Source organism: Girardinichthys multiradiatus, chromosome 19 (genome assembly GCF_021462225.1).
Source record: "Girardinichthys multiradiatus isolate DD_20200921_A chromosome 19, DD_fGirMul_XY1, whole genome shotgun sequence".
Classification (NCBI taxonomy): Eukaryota; Metazoa; Chordata; class Actinopteri; order Cyprinodontiformes; family Goodeidae; genus Girardinichthys; species Girardinichthys multiradiatus.
This window is the reverse complement of record NC_061811.1, coordinates 14,583,875-14,610,852: the sequence shown is the minus strand read 5'-3', so window position 1 is coordinate 14,610,852 and position 26,978 is coordinate 14,583,875. Positions and strand designations below refer to the sequence as shown.

General features: G+C 39.9%; 1 protein-coding gene across 1 annotated transcript in view; it reads right to left on the bottom strand.

Annotated features, from left to right (window-relative positions):
• The window catches only part of LOC124855600 (formin-1-like), an 89,685-nt gene extending 69,594 nt beyond the window's left edge, over window positions 1-20,091 (bottom strand). The window contains exons 1-3 of the mRNA XM_047345571.1: window positions 19,938-20,091; window positions 14,924-16,501; window positions 4,256-4,422 (exon numbers count right to left, since the gene is read on the bottom strand). Of these exons, the coding sequence (XP_047201527.1) occupies window positions 4,256-4,422; window positions 14,924-16,501; window positions 19,938-20,091 (1,899 nt within the window). The remainder of the gene's footprint in view (window positions 1-4,255; window positions 4,423-14,923; window positions 16,502-19,937) is intronic.
• Between the last annotated feature and the right edge of the window lie 6,887 nt (window positions 20,092-26,978).

The following is a 26,978-nucleotide window of genomic DNA, read 5'->3' as shown; positions in this document are numbered from 1 at the left end:
ACTCTTCCTGAAAGCAACTGCCTGACTTAGCACAGTCTAAGTGAACCAACCATTGAGAACACCATGATTCAAGTTAAGCTTTGGGGAAGCCTTTCAGTTCTTAAAAAATGAGGATAAAAAATCAAAAGATTCTACAATTATATCCCTGCGAAAATGTTTTTATAGACAAAAAATAACATATTTCAAACAGTAAATTATCTTGGAGGTTCTATTAGAGACATATACAGTGCAAATTTTTACATTAGACAAACATAAATTGAGACATTTTCTAATGATTCATTAATTAGGGGAAAAATGAACAAACCAATCTGGCCTAATGTGAAACATAATTGCCCCCTAAACCTAATAACTGATTGTGCCAACCTTGACAGCAACGACTGCCACAGATTGTTTACGACAGCTGGCGATGAACCTTTCCCGTCACTGTGGAGTCAATTTTGTTAATTTATTACTTGCAGAATTGTTTGGACAGCATGCTGGACTTTGACTAGGCCACTCCCAAACATTAATTTTGTTTTAAATGAGAAATTTAAAATGTCTGCTTTATCTGCAGTGCTTCAGATGCTGTTGCGGGTTCCTTTGCAACCTCCTGGATAAGTAATAGATGCTCTTAATATATTAACTCATTTAAAAAACGACATTTAATGTTTACTCAAGTTATGTTCTGATCCATCTGTAATGGGGCAAATAGTTTTTCGTGATGGTTTACCAAGATAAACACAAACTGATATGAGTCTCAGGAATACTATTCATTTAAACGTTACAGATGGGTGTTGTCACCACCTCCCTCCCCCTGAGCATACCTCTGTCGCAAAACACATTCAGCTAAGCCCTTGCCACAGCTGAATGTGTGAGACAGCTGCTGCTTTTTTGACAATACACTAATCATGCACCACATGCACTTTGTGCTGGTATGTCAAGCAATTTTGCTCGCAGTCATGGCACTTCAGGTGTATCAGGGAAAACAATACATATCCTTAGCCGACACAAAAACTCCAGACCCACCCAGTTAATCTGCCTCAATTGCCACAGGAATGAGAGCTGTCAGCCAGACAGCGAGATGGAATCTGGACAGACTTAAGGAGGTAGAGGACATTTTTATGAAATGATTTAGACAACTTCATTATGTATACCTAAAACCCTAAATACTAGGAATCACTTAATTGTTTTTAATACATCAGAGTAAAGTATACATTTCTGGTCCAATTTAACCGCCTGAAGTAGAAGAAAGAGAGATTATTGAAACGGTTAATGAATGTAAAAATACACTTTCAACAGACTTCAATGATATTGATATGACTGTAGTAAAGAATGTAATTGATGGAATTGTGTTTCCTATAAAGTATCTATGTGATCTATCGTTCAGAACAGGTACATTCCCTGAGAAAATGAAAATAGCTAAAGTTATTCCTTTACACAAAGCATGATTTTACTAATTATAGGCCAGCTATTTTTTGTTCTGGGGATTATCGTAAACAGCTTTTGGAGGATGTTGGAAAAGTTAACCATTGGTTTGATAGAAACAAATTATCTAAATTTAACTTAGACAAAATTTATGTTGTTTGGGAATAAATCAATTACCACAACTGTAAATCTGGAAATTAATAATGTACTGATTGAACAAGTCTTTCGAAGTATGTTTTTAGGTGTAATTTTGGATCACAAGTTATGTTGAAAACCCTATATCAATCACGTGTGTAATAAGATGGCAAAAACTATAGGGATATTAGGAAAAACAAGGCATATCTTGAATAATATAACTTTGCTCTTTACTGTGCAATGTTACTACCATATTTAGAGTATTGTGTTGAGGTCTGGAGTAACATAACATTTATTTGCAAAAAATATGTACAATGCAAAAAAGATCGCTAAGAATGACATACAATGTTTGGTATCGGGAACATACAAATCCACTTCTTTTTAAATGACAACTTATGAAATGTATGAATTTAGTAAAATTGAAAACTGCTCAGGTGATGTTTAAATCTAAAAACAATATGCTTCCAAAGAATATTCAAAATTTCTTGAAGAATAGAGAGGGGCAGTATGATCTGAGAGGGAAATGTACCTTAAAATAACAATGTGTCCGCAGCACTCTTAAAAGAATGTGTGCATCAGTTTGTGGAGTGATTTTGTGGAATGGCTTAGATAATGAAATTAAGCAAAGTACAAAGATTGCACAAGTCAAGAGAAAATGAATGGAGTATACAAAAATGTGTATAAATATGAATGTAATAGAATGTTTTGCTATTTATGAGCTGTGTATACATGTACATTAAGCTCTGATCTATAGATGATTGAGTAATTTGTATTTGCTGGTACTTTGATATGTGTAGGTATATGTAGCCGTACATGCATATGTTTGTGCATACATATACATATGCATGTATGGGTTATAATAAAGCTAGTTTAATTAAGAACTTGTATAATTACATAGGGACAGGATGTTTAGGTGAATGTTTGTTTTGTATCTGATTCAATTCAATTCAATTCAAAGATACTTTATTGATCCCCGAGGGGAAATCAGAATTCCAGATGTATATGTAAATACAGGGGTTGGACAATGAAACTGAAACACATGTTTTTAGACCACAATAATTCATTAGTATGGTGTGGGGCCTCCTTTTGCGGCCAATACAGCGTCAATTCGTCTTGGGAATGACATATACAAGTCCTGCACAGTGGTCAGAGGGATTTTAAGCAATTCTTCTTGCATGATAGTGGCCAGGTCACTACGTGATACTGGTGGAGGAAAACGTTTCCTGACTCGCTCCTCCAAAACACCCCAAAGTGGCTCAATAATATTTAGATCTGGTGACTGTGCAGGCCATGGGAGATGTTCAACTTCACTTTCATGTTCATCAAACCAATGTTTCACCAGTCTTGCTGTGTGTATTGGTGCATTGTCATCCTGATACACAGCACCGCCTTCAGGATACAATGTTTGAACCATTGGATGCACATGGTCCTCAAGAATGGTTCGGTAGTCCTTGGCAGTGACACGCCCATCTAGCACAAGTATTGGGCCAAGGGAATGCCATGATATGGCAGCCCAAACCATCACTGATCCACCCCCATGCTTCAATCTGGGCATGCAACAGTCTGGGTGGTACGCTTCTTTGGAGCTTCTCCACACCGTAACTCTCCCGGATGTGGGGAAATCAGTAAAGATGGACTCATCAGAGAACAATACATGTTTCACATTGTCCACAGCCCAAGATTTGCGCTCCTTGCACCATTGAAACCGACGTTTGGCATTGGCATGAGTGACCAAAGGTTTGGCTATAGCAGCCCGGCCGTGTATATTGACCCTGTGGAGCTCCCGACGGACAGTTCTGGTGGAAACAGGAGAGTTGAGGTGCACATTTAATTCTGCCGTGATTTGGGCAGACGTGGTTTTATGTTTTTTTGGATACAATCCGGGTTAGCACCCGAACATCCCTTTCAGACAGCTTCCTCTTGCGTCCACAGTTAATCCTGTTGGATGTGGTTCGTCCTTCTTGGTGGTATGCTGACATTACCCTGGATACCGTGGCTCTTGATACATCACAAAGACTTGCTGTCTTGGTCACAGATGCGCCAGCAAGACGTGCACCAACAATTTGTCCTCTTTTGAACTCTGGTATGTCACCCATAATGTTGTGTGCATTTCAGTATTTTGAGCAAAACTGTGCTCTTACCCTGCTAATTGAACCTTCACACTCTGCTCTTACTGGTGCAATGTGCAATCAATGAAGACTGGCTACCAGGCTGGTCCAATTTAGCCATGAAACCTCCCACACTAAAATGACAGGTGTTTCAGTTTCATTGTCCAACCCCTGTATATATACATATAGGTATGCTTTTTGTATTTTTGTTTATGAATTTTTTTTTTCCTTTTTGATTGTTCTAAATAAATAAAGAATGAAGAATACAGAATAAGTCCAACAAGTAAATTTACTATACAGTATGACTATATGTAAAATATATTAAGAATCTGCTAAACAACAATAGGGATAATACTAATTAAGGAAAACATAACAATTAAGGGCCTAAAGAACTGTTGAAAAAGTTAGAGGCCTTTTGTCACCCTGAACAAGAGTTTCAAGTAAAATAATCCAGCCAGTTTTGGCTTTGGATCTGGGTCTCAAGATTATAATTTATGACCCTCTAATCCATTTCTAACGACTCGTAATCAGCCCACCAAATGCTCAAACGGAGGCTAATCCCCATAAGAACAGTCATGGGTTTTTTGCTCATGTTTGAAAACTCTCACCGTGCACTGTAGCTTAGGGTAGTAGGGCGTGTCCCCCATGATGTCATCCTCGGGCGGTGTGATGCGAAGGAATTCAAGATGGTTGGGGCGAGGAGTGCGGGAAAGGACCTCCTGAGGGTCAACACCATCCAGCATCCAAATATCATCCTGACGTTGGAGGGAATCTTCTACAGAAATAAACAAACATTGACAGGATAATTATTGCTCCACTGTGTTCTGTTTCAAAGCATTAATAATAAAAAAAGCTGAATATAAAAGACAAACTGGCACATATACACAGAAACATAAGTCAACACAAGTTGTTTTATTTTCCCACCATTATATAACACCAAAATGGTAAATGACAGACAGAAATAAAGCATGCATCAATAAGCAGCAGAAGAAAAAAAAAAAAAACACTCTTTAGCAGCAACTCTAGTCCACCAAGCTACTTTGTATCTGCACTTAGCAGGACTTGTTCCCACCATCATACAAATACAAGAAAACACAGCTGCAGAGAAGTTGATTCTTAACTTTACAACCGCATTACATTAATTTGCATTAATTAAATCTTCACTGCAACATATATTTAAAAAAATATTCCACAGAACAACCATTGAGAACCTCAGATTCAAGCGTCACAGTGCTGGACCTTAGTACCAATCACCTAGACTTAAACTTGATTCAAATTGGGAAAGACTGCCCCCTCCTGACCATGGTAAGTGCACTACAGGTCTGAAGACAAAAAGCTCCAGTTTTACATTTACAAGGAGGAACTTGACCTCTGTCTGTTGATGTATGGTACAGGGGATATAAACGTCTACACTCCCTTTAAAAACACATGGTTTTTGTAATCTGAATTTTTTTTTTTAAAACAAATACTTTTAGAATGTTTTCCATCTTTAACATACCTAGAACCTGTACAACACTATTGAAAAACAAAAATATTTTTGTGGGTAAAATAAAAACAAAAACCTTAAATAATATGGTTGCAAAACTGTGCATGATGAACAACATTCAACTCCTGTTAAATAGGAGTCAGAACATGCCTGCCAAAAGTTATACAAGAAGCACAAAAGAAAAACTGGTCAGGAAGGCAGCTTTCAATGTTGGCAGATAACCTTCAGGCTTGTTTCATGACAAAGAGCCAATAAATACACCTGAATAATGGCTTCACCAGAAGAAGATTATAGTGTCTGAACGGCCAATAGATGACGGAATTTCATTGAACATCTGCCAGGTGGAATTTTAACAGGGGTGTGCAAACTTTATATATCCACTGTATAAAAGACTGAGATGATTATTCTTCCAACAAACCTGGAGGTAAAAATATTCAAAAATGAATAAACTGAAAAAAGTAAAAGGAGAAGAATGGTACAGTGAGAGACAAACATAACAATATTGGTTGCTTCATTAAATTCCCTCTAGATGAAAGACAACACCTTTCTACCTCCCTGTTAATAAAATGCAAAACTATCCTCTAATTGCAGTTAGTTGCTGTGTCCTTGAAGAGGACATGCAGTATAGGGGACTTCAGTACAGCATACAACTTTAAAGACTTGGAAGTCCCCTTGAATTCATTCCCAATCTCTGCAAAATAGTTTCAATACAGTGTTGGGACCCACAGCCATGGATACAACATGAAAGATGCGGTACAAACTTTTCTGGAACGTTCAAAATAAATTGCATTTAACCTACTTCCAGGGATGATTGGGACAGGAGAGACAGCGTGCTACAGACATAACTCTTCAGCTGGATCCAAGAGTGTCATTCGATCACCGATCATATGCACAAAGTTAAGTACGGATGCATTACTGTCTGTGTATCCGCTTTATTCATTCATGAAAGGGGGTAATAATTAAGGTACAAGCGTGGCTTGACTTTTCTCTCTGAGGTCTACAGAGATTACAGAGAGTTCCCAGCACGATGCTGAGTGAAGCAGTTTCCCAAGGAAGGACAACGGAACATGGCACCGTGGTAACATGCAGTTGGCCGGCTACAGACCGAGCCGCTGAAGCTAACCTTCAAAGTGGATGTTTCTTCAAACTTCGTCGTCGCCTGGACAACTCCTCCACAGCACGGTTCAGACGAGGTTAGGGTTTGGGCAGACAGAAGTAATTTAGTATTAAATGATCTAAACGTTTTTCATTTTATGAAGTTTGGTTTTGTTTGTGAAACTCTGCTATCTTAGTGCTAGCAGGCTATCTGCAGAACACGTGCTCAGTTGTGTTCTGTGTTTTTGGTTTTTTTTAAAGTTAAGACAAACTTTATTGAAGGGTGATTTTAAACACAGAAGATTGATCATAACGCACCGTCCGCGCTTATGCATCTTAACCCTTTTATTGACGGTATTTTAAAAGGTGTGTGTTTGATTCTGGTGCTAAGCTATCAGTTTCTTTTGTTAGCTTTAACTGCTAACAGCTAAGAACATGTGCTTGCCTGCTAAAGAATATTTGCCCAGAAAGGTTGTTAGTTTTCAATCCAGTAAATAATATTTCCCTAAACATTATTTTGCTAGACTTGATAACTAAGTAACACAATTAAGCCCCATTTCTCCAGAAAGATTTGGCTCTTTTCCAAAATATTTCCTTGAATATTTTACCACTTCCTTAATAATATTTCTTTGAATATTATTTTAATAAGTAAAGGGAGCTAATGAGACACCATTGTGAATTAGTCATCCAGAACGTTGGTTTTATTCAGCAGATCATTCTTTAAAACATTATTTTATTAAAATAATATTTTATCTGATCTTGCATTGTGAATGGTTGTCTAAAGGTATGCTTATTCTTTCCTAAGTTGGTTCCAAGACTAACTTCACTTCACTTCCAGATTGTTCAAGATAATCCTTGGTTCTCAAACATAAACATTGCATAGTAATGTTGCATCACTCTTTTGGTCATGGTTTCAATCATCTTTAATCAACTTGTTTATATTGTACATAGCCCATTAGTCTTCCCTATTCTTTAATTCTGCTTGGTAGTTTAGTTGGGTTGTTTTAGCATAGTGAAGAGTTTGTTGATTGAAATATGTTTGACTTTGAGTTGACTTATTTTTGTTAATAAATTCTTGTATTTTAAGAAATTGTGTGAATTCATTCCATGTGTGTGCAGAGTTTATGCTGTTCAATAATGTCAGAGTTTGGCTCACCTTTTCGATTTTGTCCTAATACCACTGCTTTACTGGGCTGGTATTCACAGGACAACCCTTAACAGACTGAAGTATTATTTGATAAAATATTAAAGTATCAATATTGAATATTAAATAATATATTCAGATTCATAGTCACAAAAACAGACTTCACAAAAAAATCTAAGCATCAAGGTTTACCTGCAGTATTCCAATGTACTCATTGGATTCTGGGTTACAGCTACAGACTGGTGGGGGAAAAAACTCTGGGATTAGATTAATAACTTTTCATTATCATAATGCTATGCAGCTCAGCCCTGCAATGCAAACTGCTGACTATAGTTTGGGATTGTTCCAGATGCAGTGTTAAGCCCAATGTGGCCCAAGTGGAGACATTACGGATCAGAAACGGCTCTCTCCACAATTTCTAGTTCTAGAGGAACTTATGGCCATTGTGTTATCTACCTGATGCAGACACAAATACAATTTGATTTATGCTCTTGCTGTAATGTGTGTCTGTATTTTAGCTTGATATCCTAATTAAATACTTGGTAAATCCACACTGCCACCATCTGGCCAAGATGTCATAAAACATACTTACACCTTCTGGCTTTCTATTGTTTTTTTTTTTTTCCAAAACAGATCAGTAATTTCAAATGCACATTTTGACAAAACAAAAAAAATCTTTGTAGCCTTGTCTCTCTTGAATAAAATTGGTGAGTACCATAGTTATATCCTGGATTTGCAAAGTCTGATGTATCGGAGTACACAGGACACTGGCTGTTTTCTTGAATAATAAAAAGGCTTTTTTAGCAGCGTTTTGAAAAATACATGATGTATATGCAGGACAGCCTAGGCAGAAATAACAAAATTAGCAGCACACATTAGTCCAGATTCTCATTATAGCTATCATCAAAACAACTAAATGGCTCCTTCCTGTTTCCCCTATTCTATTCTACAAAATCTATAAACCTCTCCACACAAAGACAGAGAACTGGGCCAAGCGGCACTCTGGGTAGATTTAGCAGCCTCTACCCACCTCTATCACCAAGAATAAAAATCATTGATTTTAAATATAAATCATGAAATATGGCAGGACCTATTTACTGTCGTGCATCTCTTCCGCGTTTCTGTTTTTACATAGGCTTGTTGGCTATGCACCACTTTAAGGTTGGATGGTTAATTGAATTGATTGTCTGTCATGGCTAAGGGCCAAGGAAATGCAGCTGCAAGTGAACACACAAGGATCTGCGTCACCTTGCCTGAGAGTGGAGGCAGTAATGCAGCCCAACATCAAGCTAAATTGTCATTAAGATTCAGCTTTTGAGTCTGATGAGATACACAGATTAAGGGCAAAGGAAAGCTTTATTTTATCTGACTGGCCATGACAGGGAATTTGGTTAGCCTCCCCAAGTGAGACTGAAGCGGCAGTACACTGAAAAGAACTGGTTGTGAAAAAAACATGAGATGCCACATAACTGAAATTTTCCAGGGTGTCTCAGGGGGAAAGTTATTCATCGAGGAAAACAGGTTAAATGTTATATGAAAAAGAACCTTTGTGCTTTTTTTCCCCCTGTGTGTTGCTTAGTTGCTTAATAAAAAAGAAGCTCTTGTGCAGTGTTTTGGTAGAATGGACTACAAAATTGTCATAGAGCTGGTTTATGTCTTCAATGTTGGGAACAATGCTCCTTTACAGTGCAGTAGAAGAACATTTGAGGTAATCTCATTATGGCATGGCTGCCATATGTTAGAGAATAATAAACAAAGGCTTGAGAGAGAGAACTCTGGGAACTTCTGGGCTCTAAATAAAAAGGCTATTTTGTTTGTTAATAATTTAAATGTTTTCTCAGCTTATGCACATTCCTGCAAATATTAAAAACAATGTACTTTTTCTTTTCTGTTCTCAATTTTTCTTGTAAAAGTCTGGACATGGTGATAATATTTTGACAGCCTTTCTGTTCAAATCGGTTATTTACTAGGAGCAGAGGAGACAACACTCCACATGTGTAAGAAAACATTTTTTATTAAAATGACATTTTAAACTGCCTTTAGAATCTAATATGTTTTCCATTTGTTGTGGATCAATTTCACTAGCTCACTCAACAATAAGAAAGAGAGTGGGTAAAAGAAAAATGACATCCATGGGACACACAGTTGTTAGATTTAGGGGGAAATTATATTTTCAAATAGGGCTGGATTGTTTTGGATAGCTTAGTTCCATTGAATGAATTATATCACAATTTCAAAATAATTTTTTGTATTTACTGAGTTTTTTTTTGTCTGGTATTAAAATTTGTTGAATGATCTGAAACATTCCAAAAAAAAGCAAACAATAAATTTGTGGGGTGAAAAAGATTTTCACAGCAACGTTCTTACCTTAACTGTGAGATTTCCAAAAGGCTGCCAACAAATTCAGCACGTTCCAGAATAGAAGAAATCAAAAGCTCAAAATGATAAAACAGAACAATGCTGCTGCCCTACATTCAGAGCTCTCAGGTCCTGACTTTTTAGCCCCTTTACCATTTTGTACCATTGTAGTTTTGGTAAGATTACAATCCAATATTTTGGTAGAAAACAGAGCCATCTGCTGTATGACTTTTAGCATCTACCATGTGTCAGTTTGTACCTGCTATGCATTTCATGCTTGCTTTCTCAACCAACAATTTGAAGTCGTTTTCTAGCAACAGCTTTTCGTCTATCATAAGGAAATACGTTCATAGCTCAAATTACTGCATAGTTTAACAGATTCAACCGAGAAACAAAGTAAATGTTAATTAGGTGTAAAAAATATCTACAGAGAATAACGTGCAATTAGATTAAATTAACTGAAATATGAGCACAAGTACGATCCTTTTAAATATCTTCTTCCATTATTGTGCTTCCTCTGACAACAGTTTTAAACACCTCAGTGACTCATTGTCTTCTTGACTTCACAGTCAGTGCAAACAGGTAGTACTTATTTACAGTGCCCCCCTGATTGTTAAAGTGGTGCGTATATGTAATGTAATCCATACAAATACTCTGAATGACATCGCATTGTCTTTCCCTCAGCTTTAGAGCATCTTTTGTTTTTTCTTCCACTCTTACCACTCTCATCCTCCCATCTAGCAGAATTCAGTGATGAATGATTGGTTTATAAAACCAAAGGCAGAAGACAAGTGGTAACCATAAGCGGAAACATCTGAGTGTTTACAGGTTTCTGTCCGGATGCAAAATGATATAAAGGCCCACCATCTTTTCTCATACAGGCTGAAGAGTGCTACCATTCGCACATGAAATAAAGTAAACAATTACCTGCTTTAAAACTCCCTTTTACCACCTGAATGATTACACCCATTATTAAGCAGACCTTTATTAGGGAAGCTCAGATTAAAGGGCTTGGAAGATAATTAATTCAACATTTGTACACCATAAAAGGTCCAGGCTCCACACACATCAACTCACCCTCACCCTCTTTGCCTGATCTCTGATGTTCAATTATATGTTTTAACATCTAAAGCGCAATCACTAATGAAGCAACACAAGGATGGTTTAAATGGCTAATATCAAGTAAAAAAAAAATTGTGTAAGACTAAAGGTTTAACCCTTAACTGTTGGAAAGCAGAGGATGTAATGTGGGGACGGAATAGCTTTGGTTCAGAGTTTTTTGACTTCAGCATTGTTGACTGTGCTAACTGATGCTGTTCCTCATTTGTCACTTTACCTGAATTACCTTTTCAAAGTTTCTATCCTCATTTCACTGAATAAAATGTGGATAAAATGTAAAACTGTTCACTATCGTTTCTACAATGGCAAGCAGCAAGACAGTTGACTGAGAACATGAGAAATGCAACTACAAAAATTAAAAAGGGGTTTAAAAACAAATGTCCCAGAGTCACCTGCAGAGCCCCAGAAAAGTATTCAAACCTCCTTGAATTTTCACATTTTCTCACTTTGCAAAAACAAAATTAAACAAATTTTAATTAAGGAGCAAAGAAAAGTGATGCATATTTTGACATTTTTAGCATAAAAACCTAAATAATTTATTTGTATCCATCTCCCTTTCGGGGGAGGGTGGCGTGTAGTCAGTGCGTCTCTGCACCACTCGGTTTCACTCTACTCTGTACAGGACCAAGTTGTGTTTCCACAGACCCACTGACAGCTGGAGTTATAGCGGCTAAAGCTCCGCCTCCAACCAGCAGTGTAGTGCTTGTGCTGCTATTAACGTTTGACATTGTCACATTAAAGTAATCTGTGTGAAATGCTAAAAAATAAATCAATAGAAAATAAAAACATAAATAAACTAAATACTAATATTGTTTGTATTAGCATATATGCAAGAATGTCTTGTATATGTTTTTTTTATGTAAACATAATCCACTGGGATAATTATCTGGACCACAGCCCAGCTTAGACTGTACTTCTTGAGGAAGCTTAGGTCCTTTGGTGTTTGCAGCAAGATGCTGCATATCTTCTATAAGTCTGTTGTGGAGAGTGTGATCTCTTCTACCATCATCTGCTGGGGAAGCAGCATCAGAGCCAGAGACTTAAAAAAGCTCAACAAGCTGATAAAGAAGGCTGGCTCTGTTCTGGGGACTCCTCTGGAGATCATTGTGGAAAGAAGGATTCTTCATAAAATGGAGAACATTATGGAGAACCCTGAGCATCCTCTTCATGAGACTGTCCTACAACAACAGAGTGTCTTCAGTCAGAGGCTTCTTCAGATCTGCTGTAAGACGGAGCGCTACAGGAGATCCTTCCTGCCCACAGCCATCAGCATCTACAACGGCTCTTTGAAGAAACCCTCATAATGAGCTACAACAACATTTAATTTCCCTTTGGGATTAACAAAGTATTTTTGAATTGAATTGAATTATAAAATAAGGCCCAAGGGTTTTGATGTGAGGTGGGTGTGGCAGGAGATGCAGAGAGGAGAGATGCAGTTGTCTGGACTGGTAATGCCCCAAAGTTCGCCTGAAGAAGTGAAAATGTTGGCCTTTATGAGTAAGTTTTTCCTTGGATATTGGACATTCATGCTCCGCGAATTCACCGGAATCTTCCTCCCGTTTGATCTGATGAAGGCAGTCTGATCACAACCAGCTGCTCTCTGCCTGCCCCCTCGTCCTGCAGACAGTGGTTCGCTTAGGGGCCATCAACTTCCAAAATTTCCATACCAAACTTGCCGTTTCCTGGTGGTATTGTTTTGTGTGTTTTGGGGGAAATATTTGTGCCTCTAAACAGCTGATTTTGGGTGTGATCAGCTGGTTTAGGATGTTATTAAATGCAGCACTCCCTACCTGTGTGTAATTCAGAGAGCTGACATGTCCTTTCTCTTTTCTCTCAGCGTTCAGGCACGGTTTATGATAAATGTAAATATTAAAATTATATTTGGGTTTGACCCGCTATGGCCATTGTTGTCCATAATTTTATTGCAATCTCTAGAGTTTTATTAACTGTCCCTGCACTACCTCAGTGAAAACCTTATTTCTCCTGGTCCCATGGCCAATCAGTGAACAGTAGTCTTTTCATGTCACCTGTAGTCCCTACTCAGCCCCGGTCGTACCTGCTCAGGAGCAGGGACCAAAAATCTAGGTACCGATACGTGAAAATAAAAGGTAATAGAGTCAAGCCGGGCCAAATCGAGCCAGTGGAAAAGGGGCAAAATTGAAATAAGAGCGCTAGCAAAGAGCTCATCAAAATCTGACAAAGGGGTATGCAAGATACTGCAAAAGACTCAGCTTGATGTGGACTAATCTGGAGTGATGGTTTTAAGCTGCTTAATAAACTGCAAACTACTGGAAACAGGGCTTGGTTGAAGAGATAAATGTGCCCCTATTAAATAAACTAAAAAAAGCCAGACACTAATTTCTGAAAAGGTTTGTTTAATAAGCAACAGTTATTCAGCCTTAATATTCTATGAACATAAAACTCTTTAGTAAATGTAGCTCATTACTTTGAAAAAAGTACCCACATTTTGATTTGGAAATCCTGCTGTCCAGCAGGCACTCAAATGTTGCAATAAACAAATCATGAAATCAACTGTTTTAGTGCAAATGTGCAAAGGCCTTGGGGTGGGCTTTGCTGCTTTGGCAAGACAATGAACCCAAACACACATTCAACACAAGAATAAATGCATGGAGAGAAAGACTGACTGCTTTAAGGATGCAAAGACTAAGTCTATGTACATCTTGTGCAGTCTTGTGTGAATCTGCATGCTTCCATTTGCCTCTCACTTTGCTGCTGGCACACCTAAAGGAAATGATAAATCCTACTGCATTCTCTGTCTAGAGCTGATTGGCCATTCAGTTTGTGCATCCACAGTTGTGAATCTCTGTGCTGACCTTGTGATGGGTCAATGACCTTCTTCTTGATCGTTCTCTATACATATAGGGTACAGGTAACAATTAAGTCATTTCACTTTTACGTAAATTTTCATTTAAAAAGAATGCTGCAATTACTCCCAGCAAGATTACAGTTAAAAACAAACGAGTACGAGTACAACAGTAGACACCCCTAAAGCATTATTGCTTTGTATTTGCTTTGTATGTATATATAGATGTGTAATTAAAGTGAATGTAAACTTTGGATACACACAGGAACCTCATGTACTGACGTTAAAGGCAAAAGGTCAACAAGAAGGCATGTCCAAGAGCTCCAAGGACAAGCTAGGAAAAATATTGCACGAAGAATGATGAAAGGTCACAGTGACACCTCTGAACAGGTTTATAACGTCACTGGGGCTTTGCAAAGATTATATATAGAGTACATTGTTACCGTTCAAATCCATTTATTATGCTATTGTCAGATTTACACACACCAGGCTAGATTACAAAAGGATGAAAATAAAAAAAGCTCTAATCCCTTTTTCTGCAGCTCTTTCCACAGCTTGATGGGTTTGATTTTTTACCCTTAGTTGCCAGTATTGTAGGTGATATATGAGTTTGGAGAAGGGAAAGCACATTCTCAAAAGATCACTTTGGGAATGCATGAGTTATGTCTGTGCTCACGTAAAGCCAGGTCAGGTCAAATTTGGTGTCAACATTGACTCTTTGATCCAGGACACTCCCACTAATCTCTGCCCTCCCTGCAGCGCCAAGGAAGTTATAATGGATCATCAACAAAACTGTTCTCAGGACCTGGCTGCCCCGTGCAGGCTCTGCTGGAGAGGTTCTAATTTGTGGTCACATGTATAACCTAAAACTGGAGCAGTGAAAAACCAAACAAGGAGATCCTAAATAACAGCCCTCATATGTTTCACAAACCAAGCTGTTAGATAACAGCTTGAGTGACAAAGTAAAATTCCCATTGAGATCAATGTTAGGTAGTATACAGTAGCTACCAGAGCATTCAAGAACCATGTGTGACACAAAGACAAATCCAAAAAATTGCATCTCCCTTAAGACATCACTTTTTGACTTTTTGTTATTTGAACTCCAGCATCAGAGATGTGAGATGAAAGGTTCACTCTGACAAACATTTCATGCTGCAAAGGTGATAAACGCAATGATATCTTAATCCCCATTAGCACAGGGAGTCTGTACATGAAACAGTTTGTTCAAAGTTAGATTACTGAAAACTCACCTGTTGTTGTGGAGTTGCTAGAGGAGATCCGCTTGAAGTTGTTAGGCTGCTTGTTGAGTTCCAGGTCCAGGCGTGTGACAGTCCGCTTGTTACCGTTTCTATCCATGACCTCATTAAAGCTTTTGGGTACATCTGTGTTGCTGGAGCTGTCTTGATCGGGCTCTTCGTCCTTATCTGAGAGCAGCACAATGCGGTGGTTGAGCTGTGGACTCAGTTGCTTGGTAGACAAAGGGGACAGAACAGGCGACATGCTTTGGAGGCTGTTTGAGGCTGGGAAAGATGTGTTGAAGACTCCAGCAAGAGAAGATGAACAGGGGCTCTTTGAGTGAGATCTGACTGGAGCTGAGGGCTCTGTAGTGTTGGAAAGGGGCAGTCGTAGCCCCTCAGAACGTTTGTTACCATTGTCCTTACTTACGAACCAGTAGTCTCCGTTTTGCATTCCCCACTCTCCAGTCTTCTGTTTACTCTTGCTAGTCCCTGGATGCCGCAATGCTTTGTTTGGATTTGCATGGCTGACATGGAAAACTTTACCTTCCACATCTTGCAATTTTGCAACTACCCTGACGCCCACGTTTCTTTGGTTGATGCCACTATACAGCTGATGTTGAGCTGATTTGTGGACTGTTGATCCATTCCCAGCTAATGTTGGTTGCCCCCCACTCTGTTGTCTATTCAGGCCCTCTATCAGACTGCAAGAGGATGATGCAAAGCCAAGCTCACCGTCACACTCTGAGAAGTCATTACAGAAATCCATGACGTGGTCAAAGGTCTTGTTGTCCTCTATGAAGTCCCAGTTTCCTTGAATTGTCTGAAAAGGTTCCTCTATTGTTGGGATGGGTTTACTGACATTTCTGACATTAGAACTACTCGGGGTGCTGTCAGACACATAGCCTTTTTTCTTTGGGACTTGCTCTGCTTGTAAAGGTGCAGATGTAGATACTTTGTTTTCTGTTGGAAGCTCCACATGTGATTGTCCTTTTGTAGCTTTCTTTTTCATCTTAGTGTGTATTAAATCCTCAGAGCTTTCAAGCTTTTTGCCTCCCAGCCTTTTCACCTTTTTTTTGCTCTTGGCTTCACCCGTCTTATGCCCAGAGATGGAGCAGTTGCTGTCACAGACAACCCGACCTCCAAGGTAAACTTCCTGACCTTCCTCACACTCCTGGAATTTCCCATCCTGGTTACCCATCCTGACTTTGTTAGCGCAATCCCGACACAGCGATAACAGACCTGCCAGCAACTGGTGGTGCTCTGCTGCAAGCAAGCAGAGCTCTGCGACTGCTTCTTTTGTTGCCTGCTGAGAGTTGAAGAGTTTGCCTGAAGAGTCAAGAGACTGGCCTCTTTGTTTGGACACAGCCAGATTCTGCTTCCCCAAGTTAAGGTCATTACCGGCGCTTGCTGAATGAGAGGTGCGGCTCTTGTACTTGAAGATGGGGGGCCGCCTCTTGGGAAAGTAGAGGCTGATGTTGCTTAGCTCATGGATGGGTTCATACAGAAGCAAGATGGTGTGTGTGCCCTCCATGATTGGTGCCATGTTAGTTACTGTAGCAGTGTGAGTAGAGGCTGAGTGCGGAGGAAAATCTCAGGCATGCTGTCATAGAGAAAGTAACACAGAGATAAATCTTTAAGACACATAAGATTAGAGACAGTAGAGCATGTTTTTACCAGAAGGGCATCTAAGACAAGACATTAATAATATACAATTAATTCAATTAAATGTATTATACAATTTATTAACTGTATGTCCCACAACTCAGGAAACCCCTTTGCTCTTATCTACCTCAAAAAACATTTGGGATTTGGAATAAATTGTTTTATACTAAATACAGATTATCTAAAGAAAAAGTTCTATCTGAAATGCATTCATGTTGTTTGTAAAAACGTACCAAAACCATGTCATTGCTTTGTCTGACATCTAAACAAGAGCCAGTTTAGGAACCACATGGCTGTCTTCTGGGCCCTTTTATCTAAGGGGGTCTAGAGGCCAAAGAAGCAAAGATTTTTTTTTCTTTCTGATTGAGTGTGCATATATCTGTGGGCTCTATCAGTAACTTAAACACCAAAACAATCTGGACTAAATTGGGGAAATTAATTGGGAATTTTTGTGATAGACCAAATCAAAGCGGTATATAATTGAGAAGAGAAAGAAAGCATGCCAACAGCATGATGCTGCCACCATAATGCTTCAAGTTGATGCGAAGTGTTAGTTAGTTGTGTTTTGCATGCAGACCAAAAAGCAATATTTTCTTAATTTGTAAAAAAATGTTTTTGGAAACCATGCATTCCTTTACCACCAATTCACAGTTATGTTCTTTTTTTTGGGTTGATCTACAACGTAAAAGTACACTGAAGGTTGTGGTTGTAACATGAGAAGATGTGGAAAGGTAAAGGGGTTATGAATACTAATGCAAGTATGGATACTTGCATTAGTATGTGAGTTGACAAATCACAACTTACTGGTCCTTCTCAAAATATTAGCATATTGTGATAAAGTTCATTATTTTCCATAATGTCATGATGAAAATTTAACATTCATATATTTTAGATTCATTGCACACTAACTGAAATATTTTAGGTATTTTATTGTCTTAATACGGATGATTTTGGCATACAGCTCATGAAAACCCAAAATTCCTATCTCACAAAATTAGCATATCTTTAAAAGGGTCTCTAAACGAGCTATGAACCTAATCATCTGAATCAACGAGTTAACTCTAAACACCTGCAAATGATTCCTGAGGCCTTTAAAACTCCCAGCCTGGTTCATCACTCAAAACCCCAATCATGGGTAAGACTGCCGACCTGACTGCTGTCCAGAAGGCCACTATTGACACCCTCAAGCAAGAGGGTAAGACACAGAAAGAAATTTCTGAACGAATAGGCTGTTCCCAGAGTGATGTATCAAGGCACCTCAGTGGGAAGTCTGTGGGAAGGAAAAAGTGTGGCAGAAAACGCTGCACAACAAGAAGAGGTGACCGGACCCTGAGGAAGATTGTGGAGAAGGGCCGATTCCAGACCTTGGGGGACCTGCGGAAGCAGTGGACTGAGTCTGGAGTAGAAACATCCAGAGCCACCGTGCACAGGCGTGTGCAGGAAATGGGCTACAGGTGCCGCATTCCCCAGACCTGGGCTACAGAGAAGCAGCACTGGACTGTTGCTCAGTGGTCCAAAGTACTTTTTTCGGATGAAAGCAAATTCTGCATGTCATTTGGAAATCAAGGTGCCAGAGTCTGGAGGAAGACTGGGGAGAAGGAAATGCCAAAATGCCAGAAGTCCAGTGTCAAGTACCCACAGTCAGTGATGGTCTGGGGTGCCGTGTCAGCTGCTGGTGTTGGTCCACTGTGTTTTATCAAGGGCAGGGTCAATGCAGCTAGCTATCAGGAGATTTTGGAGCACTTCATGCTTCCATCTGTTGAAAAGCTTTATGGAGATGAAGATTTCAATTTTCAGCAAGACCTGGCACCTGCTCACAGTGCCACAACCACTGGTAAATGGTTTACTGACCATGGTATCACTGTGCTCAATTGGCCTGCCAACTCTCCTGACCTGAACCCCATAGAGAATCTGTGGGATATTGTGAAGAGAACGTTGAGAGACTCAAGACCCAACACTCTGGATGAGCTAAAGGCCGCTATCGAAGCATCCTGGGCCTCCATAAGACCTCAGCAGTGCCACAGGCTGATTGCCTCCATGCCACGCCGCATTGAAGCAGTCATTTCTGCCAAAGGATTCCCGACCAAGTATTGAGTGCATAACTGTACATGATTATTTGAAGGTTGATGTTTTTTGTATTAAAAACACTTTTCTTTTATTGGTTGGATGAAATATGCTAATTTTGTGAGATATGAATTTTGGGTTTTCATGAGCTGTATGCCAAAATCATCTGTTTTAAGACAATAAAAGACCTGAAATATTTCAGTTAGTGTGCAATGAATCTAAAATATATTAATGTTACATTTTCATCATGACATTATGGAAAACAATGAACTTTATCACAATATGCTAATATTTTGAGAAGGACCTGTATAGTTGAAAGGGACTGTAAGTTGTGATTTGTCAAATCAAGATCACTTGGTTATCTAAAATATAAACAAAGATAAAAAGCCCTTAATTTTTCTGATTTTGGTTACATGACATAGTTTGAAAACTGACATTTCTCTATACTTAATGTTCCTATTTGTATATTTATTGAGCTTTCAAAAATGATAAAAATCAAATTCCATACTTTTTTTAACACCCTTTGGGACGCCTGTAAAGTTTAACCCTCTACAGTGATTTAAAACAACAACAAAAAAACATGTCCCACCAATATACTATTAAAGACCATCTGAAGTCGTCTCACAAACAGGGGCCTCCATACTTTCCTTTCAATCACACACTAAACGCACCCCAACACTACAATTTCTCTCAACATTCTCCTTTGAAACTGTCTTCTGCTTTCATCCTCTTCACTGTCATGTTTCTATTAGAACATGAAACATTTCTGATCCGCAATTCATCAACATTTTACAAGCTGCAGCAGAGTCACGCAAGGTGACGGGACATGCAGAACCCCACGCTGAGCTGCCGTCAAAATATGTTTACTAACACAAGCTCACACTAGACTTCAAATGTTCCCCTCTCCCAACTGTTTGTGTCATAACATAATCCCGTGGGCTACTGTCACCTTGCAGTATGCACGAGTGTTATTTGTCAGCAATAAGATGGCAGCATGCATGGTTACAGTATCCTTCTGGGTGCATCTGCAGAGCACGAGAACTGAAATCGACAAATATTACTCTAACTTTATTGTAATTTGACATGTTTTCTATAAAAATTGCGAATCATCCTTTTATGAGATTAAAGTTAATACTGCATCCTCTCTGTGGAGCTTAAAACGAGGTACAATTACCCGCAACTACAGCAGGTGAAATTACAGAAGCATCATGTTAAAAACATAAAATTGTTACTTACCCGGTTTGATGACCAGGCAAAAATATTTCTTCACATCTCTGTTTTGCGGCCAGCCAAAGCTCACCGCCGCTTCTCCCGGCTGGCGTGCTGTGATCGACAGGAGTTTCACCCAATAGAGAAGCTCCCAGCTGGATCCCTGCTCTCTGATTGGTTGGGTGGCCTTTAAGGGGCCAACCCACAGTTTGAGTCAGTGCAGCTGCAGCTTGCAGGTACGACATGTGATGAGAGCCGCTCGGTGCCAAGAGAACAATGGGAACAGAAAGGTCGACTGCACTTAAATGTTGCAGCTTCCACTTAAATGTCTACAATTTCCCACGCCAAAATCCCAATCCTCCAGATCAACCGAAAGATACGTGCACGTTTTTTTAATTGCTCATGTGTCACCATGTATTGTGAAACAAAGACATCTAGTGGTGAGTTTGTTCATCAATCATTAAAGCGACCGATTTAAAAAAAAGTACATATTTGTTGACTTATATACAGGTCCTTCTCAAAATATTAGCATATTGTGATAAAGTTCATTATTTTCCATAATGTCATGATGAAAATTTAACATTCATATATTTTATATTCATTGCACACTAACTGAAATATTTCAGGTCTTTTATTGTCTTAATACATATGATTTTGGCATACAACTCATGAAAATCCAAAATTCCTATCTCACAAAATTAGCATATTTCATCCGACCAATAAAAGAAAAGTGTTTTTAATACAAAAAACATCAACCTTCAAATAATCATGTACAGTTATGCACTCAATACTTGGTCAGGAATCCTTTTGCAGAAATGACTGCTTCAGTGCGGCGTGGCATGGAGGCAATCAGCCTGTGGCACTGCTGAGGTCTTATGGAGGCCCAGGATGCTTCGATAGCGGCCTTTAGCTCATCCAGAGTGTTGGGTCTTGAGTCTCTCAACGTTCTCTTCACAATATCCCACAGATTCTCTATGGGGTTCAGGTCAGGAGAGTTGGCAGGCCAATTGAGCACAGTGATACCATGGTCAGTAAACCATTTACCAGTGGTTTTGGCACTGTGAGCAGGTGCCAGGTCATGCTGAAAAATGAAATCTTCATCTCCATAAAGCTTTTCAGCAGATGGAAGCATGAAGTGCTCCAAAATCTCCTGATAGCTAGCTGCATTGACCCTGCCCTTGATAAAACACAGTGGACCAACACCAGCAGCTGACACGGCACCCCAGACCATCACTGACTGTGGGTACTTGACACTGGACTTCTGGCATTTTGGCATTTCCTTCTCCCCAGTCTTCCTCCAGACTCTGGCACCTTGATTTCTGAATGACATGCAGAATTTGCTTTCATCCGAAAAAAGTACTTTGGACCACTGAGCAACAGTCCAGTGCTGCTTCTCTGTAGCCCAGGTCAGGCGCTTCTGCCGCTGTTTCTGGTTCAAAAGTGGCTTGACCTGGGGAATGCGGCACCTGTAGCCCATTACCTGCACATGCCTGTGCACGGTGGCTCTGGATGTTTCTACTCCAGACTCAGTCCACTGCTTCCGCAGGTCCCCCGAGGTCTGGAATCGGCCCTTCTCCACAATCTTCCTCAGGGTCCGGTCACCTCTTCTCGTTGTGCAGCGTTTTCTGCCACACTTTTCCCTCCCCACAGACTTCCCACTGAGGTACCTTGATACAGCACTCTGGGAACAGCCTATTCGATCAGAAATTTCTTTCTGTGTCTTACCCTCTTGCTTGAGGGTGTCAATAGTGGCCTTCTGGACAGCAGTCAGGTCAGCAGTCTTACCCATGATTGGGGTTTTGAGTGATGAACCAGGCTGGGAGTTTTAAAGGCCTCAGGAATCTTTTGCAGGTGTTTAGAGTTAACTCATTGATTCAGATGATTAGGTTCATAGCTCGTTTAGAGACCCTTTTAATGATATGCTAATTTTGTGAGATAGGAATTTTGGGTTTTCATGAGCTGTATGCCAAAATCATCCATATTAAGACAATAAAAGACCTGAAATATTTCAGTTAGTGTGCAATGAATCTAAAATATATGAATGTTAAATTTTCATCATTGCATTATGGAAAATAATGAACTTTATCACAATATGCTAATATTTTGAGAAGGACCTGTACACTGCTCCAAAAAATAAAGGGAACACTTAAACAACACAATATAACTCCAAGTAAATCAAACTTCTGTGAAATCAAACTGTCCACTTAGGAAGCAACACTGATTGACAATCAATTTCACATGTTGTTCAAATGGAATAGACAACAGGGGAAAATCTTTGGCGATTAGCAAGACACACTCAATAAAGGAGTGGTTCTGCAGGTGGGGACCACAGACCACTTCTCCGTACCTATGCTTTCTGGCTGATGTTTTGGTCACTTTTGAATGTTGGTGGTTCTTTCACACTCGTGGTAACATGAGACGGACTCTACAACCCACACAAGTGGCTCAGGTAGTGCAGCTCATCCAGGATGGCACATCAATGCGAGCTGTGGCAAGAAGGTTTGCTGTGTCTGTCAGCGTAGTGTCCAGAGCCTGGAGGCGCTACCAGGAGACAGGCCAGTACACCAGGAGACGTGGAGGAGGCCATAGGAGGGGAACAACCCAGCAGCAGCACTTCCGCCTTTCTGCTAGGAGAAACAGGAGGAGCACTGCCAGAGCCCTGCAAAATGACCTCCATGGAGGCCACAAATGTGCATGTGTCTGCACAAACGGTTAGAAGCCAACTCCATGAGGATGGTATGAGGGCCCGACGTCCACAAATGGGGTTGTGCTCACAGCCCAACACCGTGCAGGACGCTTGGCATTTGCCAGAGAACACCAGGATTGGCAAATTCGCCACTGGCGCCCTGTGCTTCACAGATGAAAGCAGGTTCACACTGAGAACATGTGACAGACGTGACAGAGTCTGGAGACACCGTGGAGAGCGATCTGCTGCCTGCAACATCCTTCGGCATGACTGGTTTGGCAGTGGGTCAGTAATGGTGTGGGGTGGCATTTCTTTGGAGGGCCGCATGGGCCTCCATGTGCTCGCCAGAGGAAGCCTGACTGCCATTAGGTACCGAGATGAGATCCTCAGACCCCTTGTGAGACCATATGCTGGTGCGGTTGGCCCTGGGTTCCTCCTAATGCAGGACAATGTTAGACCTCATGTGGCTGGAGTGTGTCAGCAGTTCCTGCAAGATGAAGACATTGAAGCTATGGACTGGCCCGCCCGTTCTCCAGACCTGAATCCGATTGAGCACATCTGGGACATCATGTCTCGCTCCATCCACCAACTGGGTATGCTTTTCCTTACATAGTCCTGAATCTGCAAAAATTGGAAAAAAACTAGATGAAAAAATATTATACAGGACACAACTGTGCAAAAGATGCAAAGGTCCCTTCAAAATGTAAATGTCCTGTCACTCGGATACCTTTCAGACCCCACGACTGGAAGACAACATCATTGAGGCCTGGAGCAAAATAATGGTTTTCACAGACAGGAGTATCCAAGTACACATCTGGGGATTATATGTATATTTGCATTTGTTTCCAAATTCTTATAGTGCTGCCTATGACAAAGCTGTTAATGAAGCAATTTTTTTTAGACCAGATTCCACAAAGGCACATTGCGTAGGTTTTTCAATTTAGCTTTATTTATACAGAACTTTTAAAACACAAACAAAATTTATAGTGCTTCACAAGTCTGAACAGAATTTTTCTGAGAACTGACATGCTCTATCTAAACAATCATTATGTTAATATGTTTTTCAAATGGAAGTGATAATTCTGGCCTTCCTTTACTGCTAGTTGAGTAAAACCTGGTTGGATTGCGACAAAATGTAATTTTTGTAATCTGTGAGCTCTCTGGTTACAGCAGACATGCTGGTTGTGAGTGTAGAAGCTGTGTGGTGAACAGCTGAGACAATCATAAGGGCTTTATATGTGAGGAGCAGAATTTTAAATTCTATTCTGGATTTAACAGGGAGCCAAATGTAGGGAAGCTAAATTAGGAGAAATATGATCTCTCTTTTTAATTTTTGTCAGAACTCTTGCTGCAGCATTTTGAATCAGCTGAAGGCTTTTAACTGCATTTTGTGGACATCCTGATAGTAAATAATTACAATAGTCCAGCCTTGAAGTAACAAATGCATGGACTAGTTTTTCAGCGTCACTCCTGGATAGGATATTTCTAATTTTGGCAATGTTCCGGAGATGAAAGAAGGAAATCCTAGAAAACAGTTTAATATGGGATTTAAATGACATGTCCTGTTTAAAAATAACACCAAGGTTTTTTACTTTATTATCAGAGGTCAATTTAATGCCATCCAGGTTAAGTGATTGACTAAGCAGTTTCTGTTTCAAAGGCTCCGGTCCAAAGACGACAACTTCTGTCTTGTCTAAATTCAGAAGCAGAAAATTTAAAGTTATTCAAGTTTTTATGTCTTCAAGACATGCTTGTAGTCTATCTAACTGGTTGGGCTCATCAGGATTTATGGATAAGTAAAGCTGAGTATCATCAGCGTAACAGTGAAAATTTATCCCATGCTGCCTGAACTGAACTGCTGAAAATATATATTACCAAAATCAATCATTGTTTAAAGTCACCTTTTCCTTGAAGAACAAGCTGTCATGCTGTGAGAATGAGCAGGACCAAAATGCAGGCAGGAGAATGGGAGCCACATGGTGAGTCAACAAGATTTAATTAATATAATCAAACACTTACACAGGCAGGGAAACAGACAGGAACACTGAGACGTGGAACTAGGGAGGTATGCAACAGCAAGTGCAGTAATGCAGAGTAATCCAGTAGCGAACAAAGAAAAACAGAGAACTTAAATACTGATGGAAATACAAGGAGAATGAATGAGCTAGGAGGGGAACCAATCAGGAGAAACATGAAACAGCTGGTAGACAAGGGCTGCACAACACCGGGAGAGAACGACTAATTAATGTGAAGAACATGGAGGAAGATGACCAGAAGAGAAGTAAGCAATGACTACATTGAACATAAAGGAGGGACCAGATCTATATGAAAACATATAAACTAAACACAATACCGGGACGCAGGAAGTAACAAAATAACCAGAAGGAATCCAAATAAACCTGAACAGAAAAGCACCTGGCTAAGCAGAAAGTAAACGACACAAAAACCTAACAGGCAGATCCTGACACAAGCAGTAAATGAAGGACTACCGTGATAATCCTTTCTCATTTTCACTAGTTGCACTCTGTGTTATCTTCTTCACAGAAAGCTAAGATGTTTTGTAGCTTACCCTTGCTGGACAACTATACAGGTCCTTCTCAAAATATTAGCATATTGTGATAAAGTTAATTATTTTCCATAATGTCATGATGAAAATTTAACATTCATATATTTTAGATTCATTGCACACTAACTGAAATATTTCAGGTCTTTTATTGTCTTAATACGGATGATTTTGGCATACAGCTCATGAAAACCCAAAATTCCTATCTCACAAAATTAGCATATCATTAAAATGGTCTCTAAACGAGCTATGAACCTAATCATCTGAATCAACGAGTTAACTCTAAACACCTGCAAAAGATTCCTGAGGCCTTTAAAACTCCCAGCCTGGTTCATCACTCAAAACCCCAATCATGGGTAAGACTGCCGACCTGACTGCTGTCCAGAAGGCCACTATTGACACTCTCAAGCAAGAGGGTAAGACACAGAAAGAAATTTCTGAACAAATAGGCTGTTCCCAGAGTGCTGTATCAAGGCACCTCAGTGGGAAGTCTGTGGGAAGGAAAAAGTGTGGCAGAAAACGCTGCACAACGAGAAGAGGTGACCGGACCTTGAGGAAGATTGTGGAGAAGGGCCGATTCCAGACCTTGTGGGACCTGCGGAAGCAGTGGACTGAGTCTGGAGTAGAAACATCCAGAGCCACCGTGCACAGGCGTGTGCAGGAAATGGGCTACAGGTGCCGCATTCCCCAGACCTGGGCTACAGAGAAGCAGCACTGGACTGTTGCTCAGTGGTCCAAAGTACTTTTTTCGGATGAAAGCAAATTCTGCATGTCATTCGGAAATCAAGGTGCCAGAGTCTGGAGGAAGACTGGGGAGAAGGAAATGCCAAAATGCCAGAAGTCCAGTGTCAAGTACCCACAGTCAGTGATGGTCTGGGGTGCCGTGTCAGCTGCTGGTGTTGGTCCACTGTGTTTTATCAAGGGCAGGGTCAATGCAGCTAGCTATCAGGAGATTTTGGAGCACTTCATGCTTCCATCTGCTGAAAAGCTTTATGGAGATGAAGATTTCATTTTTCAGCACGACCTGGCACCTGCTCACAGTGCCAAAACCACTGGTAAATGGTTTACTAACCATGGTATCACTGTGCTCAATTGGCCTGCCAACTCTCCTGACCTGAACCCCATAGAGAATCTGTGGGATATTGTGAAGAGAACGTTGAGAGACTCAAGACCCAACACTCTGGATGAGCTAAAGGCCGCTATCGAAGCATCCTGGGCCTCCATAAGACCTCAGCAGTGCCACAGGGTGATTGCCTCCATGCCACGCCGCATTGAAGCAGTCATTTCTGCAAAAGGATTCCCGGCCAAGTATTGAGTGCATAACTGTACATGATTATTTGAAGGTTGACGTTTTTTGTATTAAAAACACTTTTCTTTTATTGGTCGGATGACATATGCAAATTTTGTGAGATAGGAATTTTGGGTTTTCATGAGCTGTATGCCAAAATCATCCGTATTAAGACAATAAAAGACCTGAAATATTTCAGTTAGTGTGCAATGAATCTAAAATATATGAATGTTAAATTTTCATCATTACATTATGGAAAATAATGAACTTCATCACAATATGCTAATATTTTGAGAAGGACCTGTAAAGTCAGCAATCTTCCCTATTGTGTAGTCCAGAAGATGCCAATAACTGACCATTTTGGTACTAAAAATCATTTTTTTAATTGGTTTTTTGCTGTACCCCGCCTCCTACCCATAGACTGCTGGAGATAGGCACCAGCTTCCCTGTGACCCATTATGGAAGAAGAGGTATAGAAAATGACTGACTGACTGACTGACTTTTAAAAAGCATTTTATTGTTATACCTTAACGCATCACTCATTTGATTATCACTATTAATCTGAGTTGACTTAGCGTAATTGTTTTATTTGCTA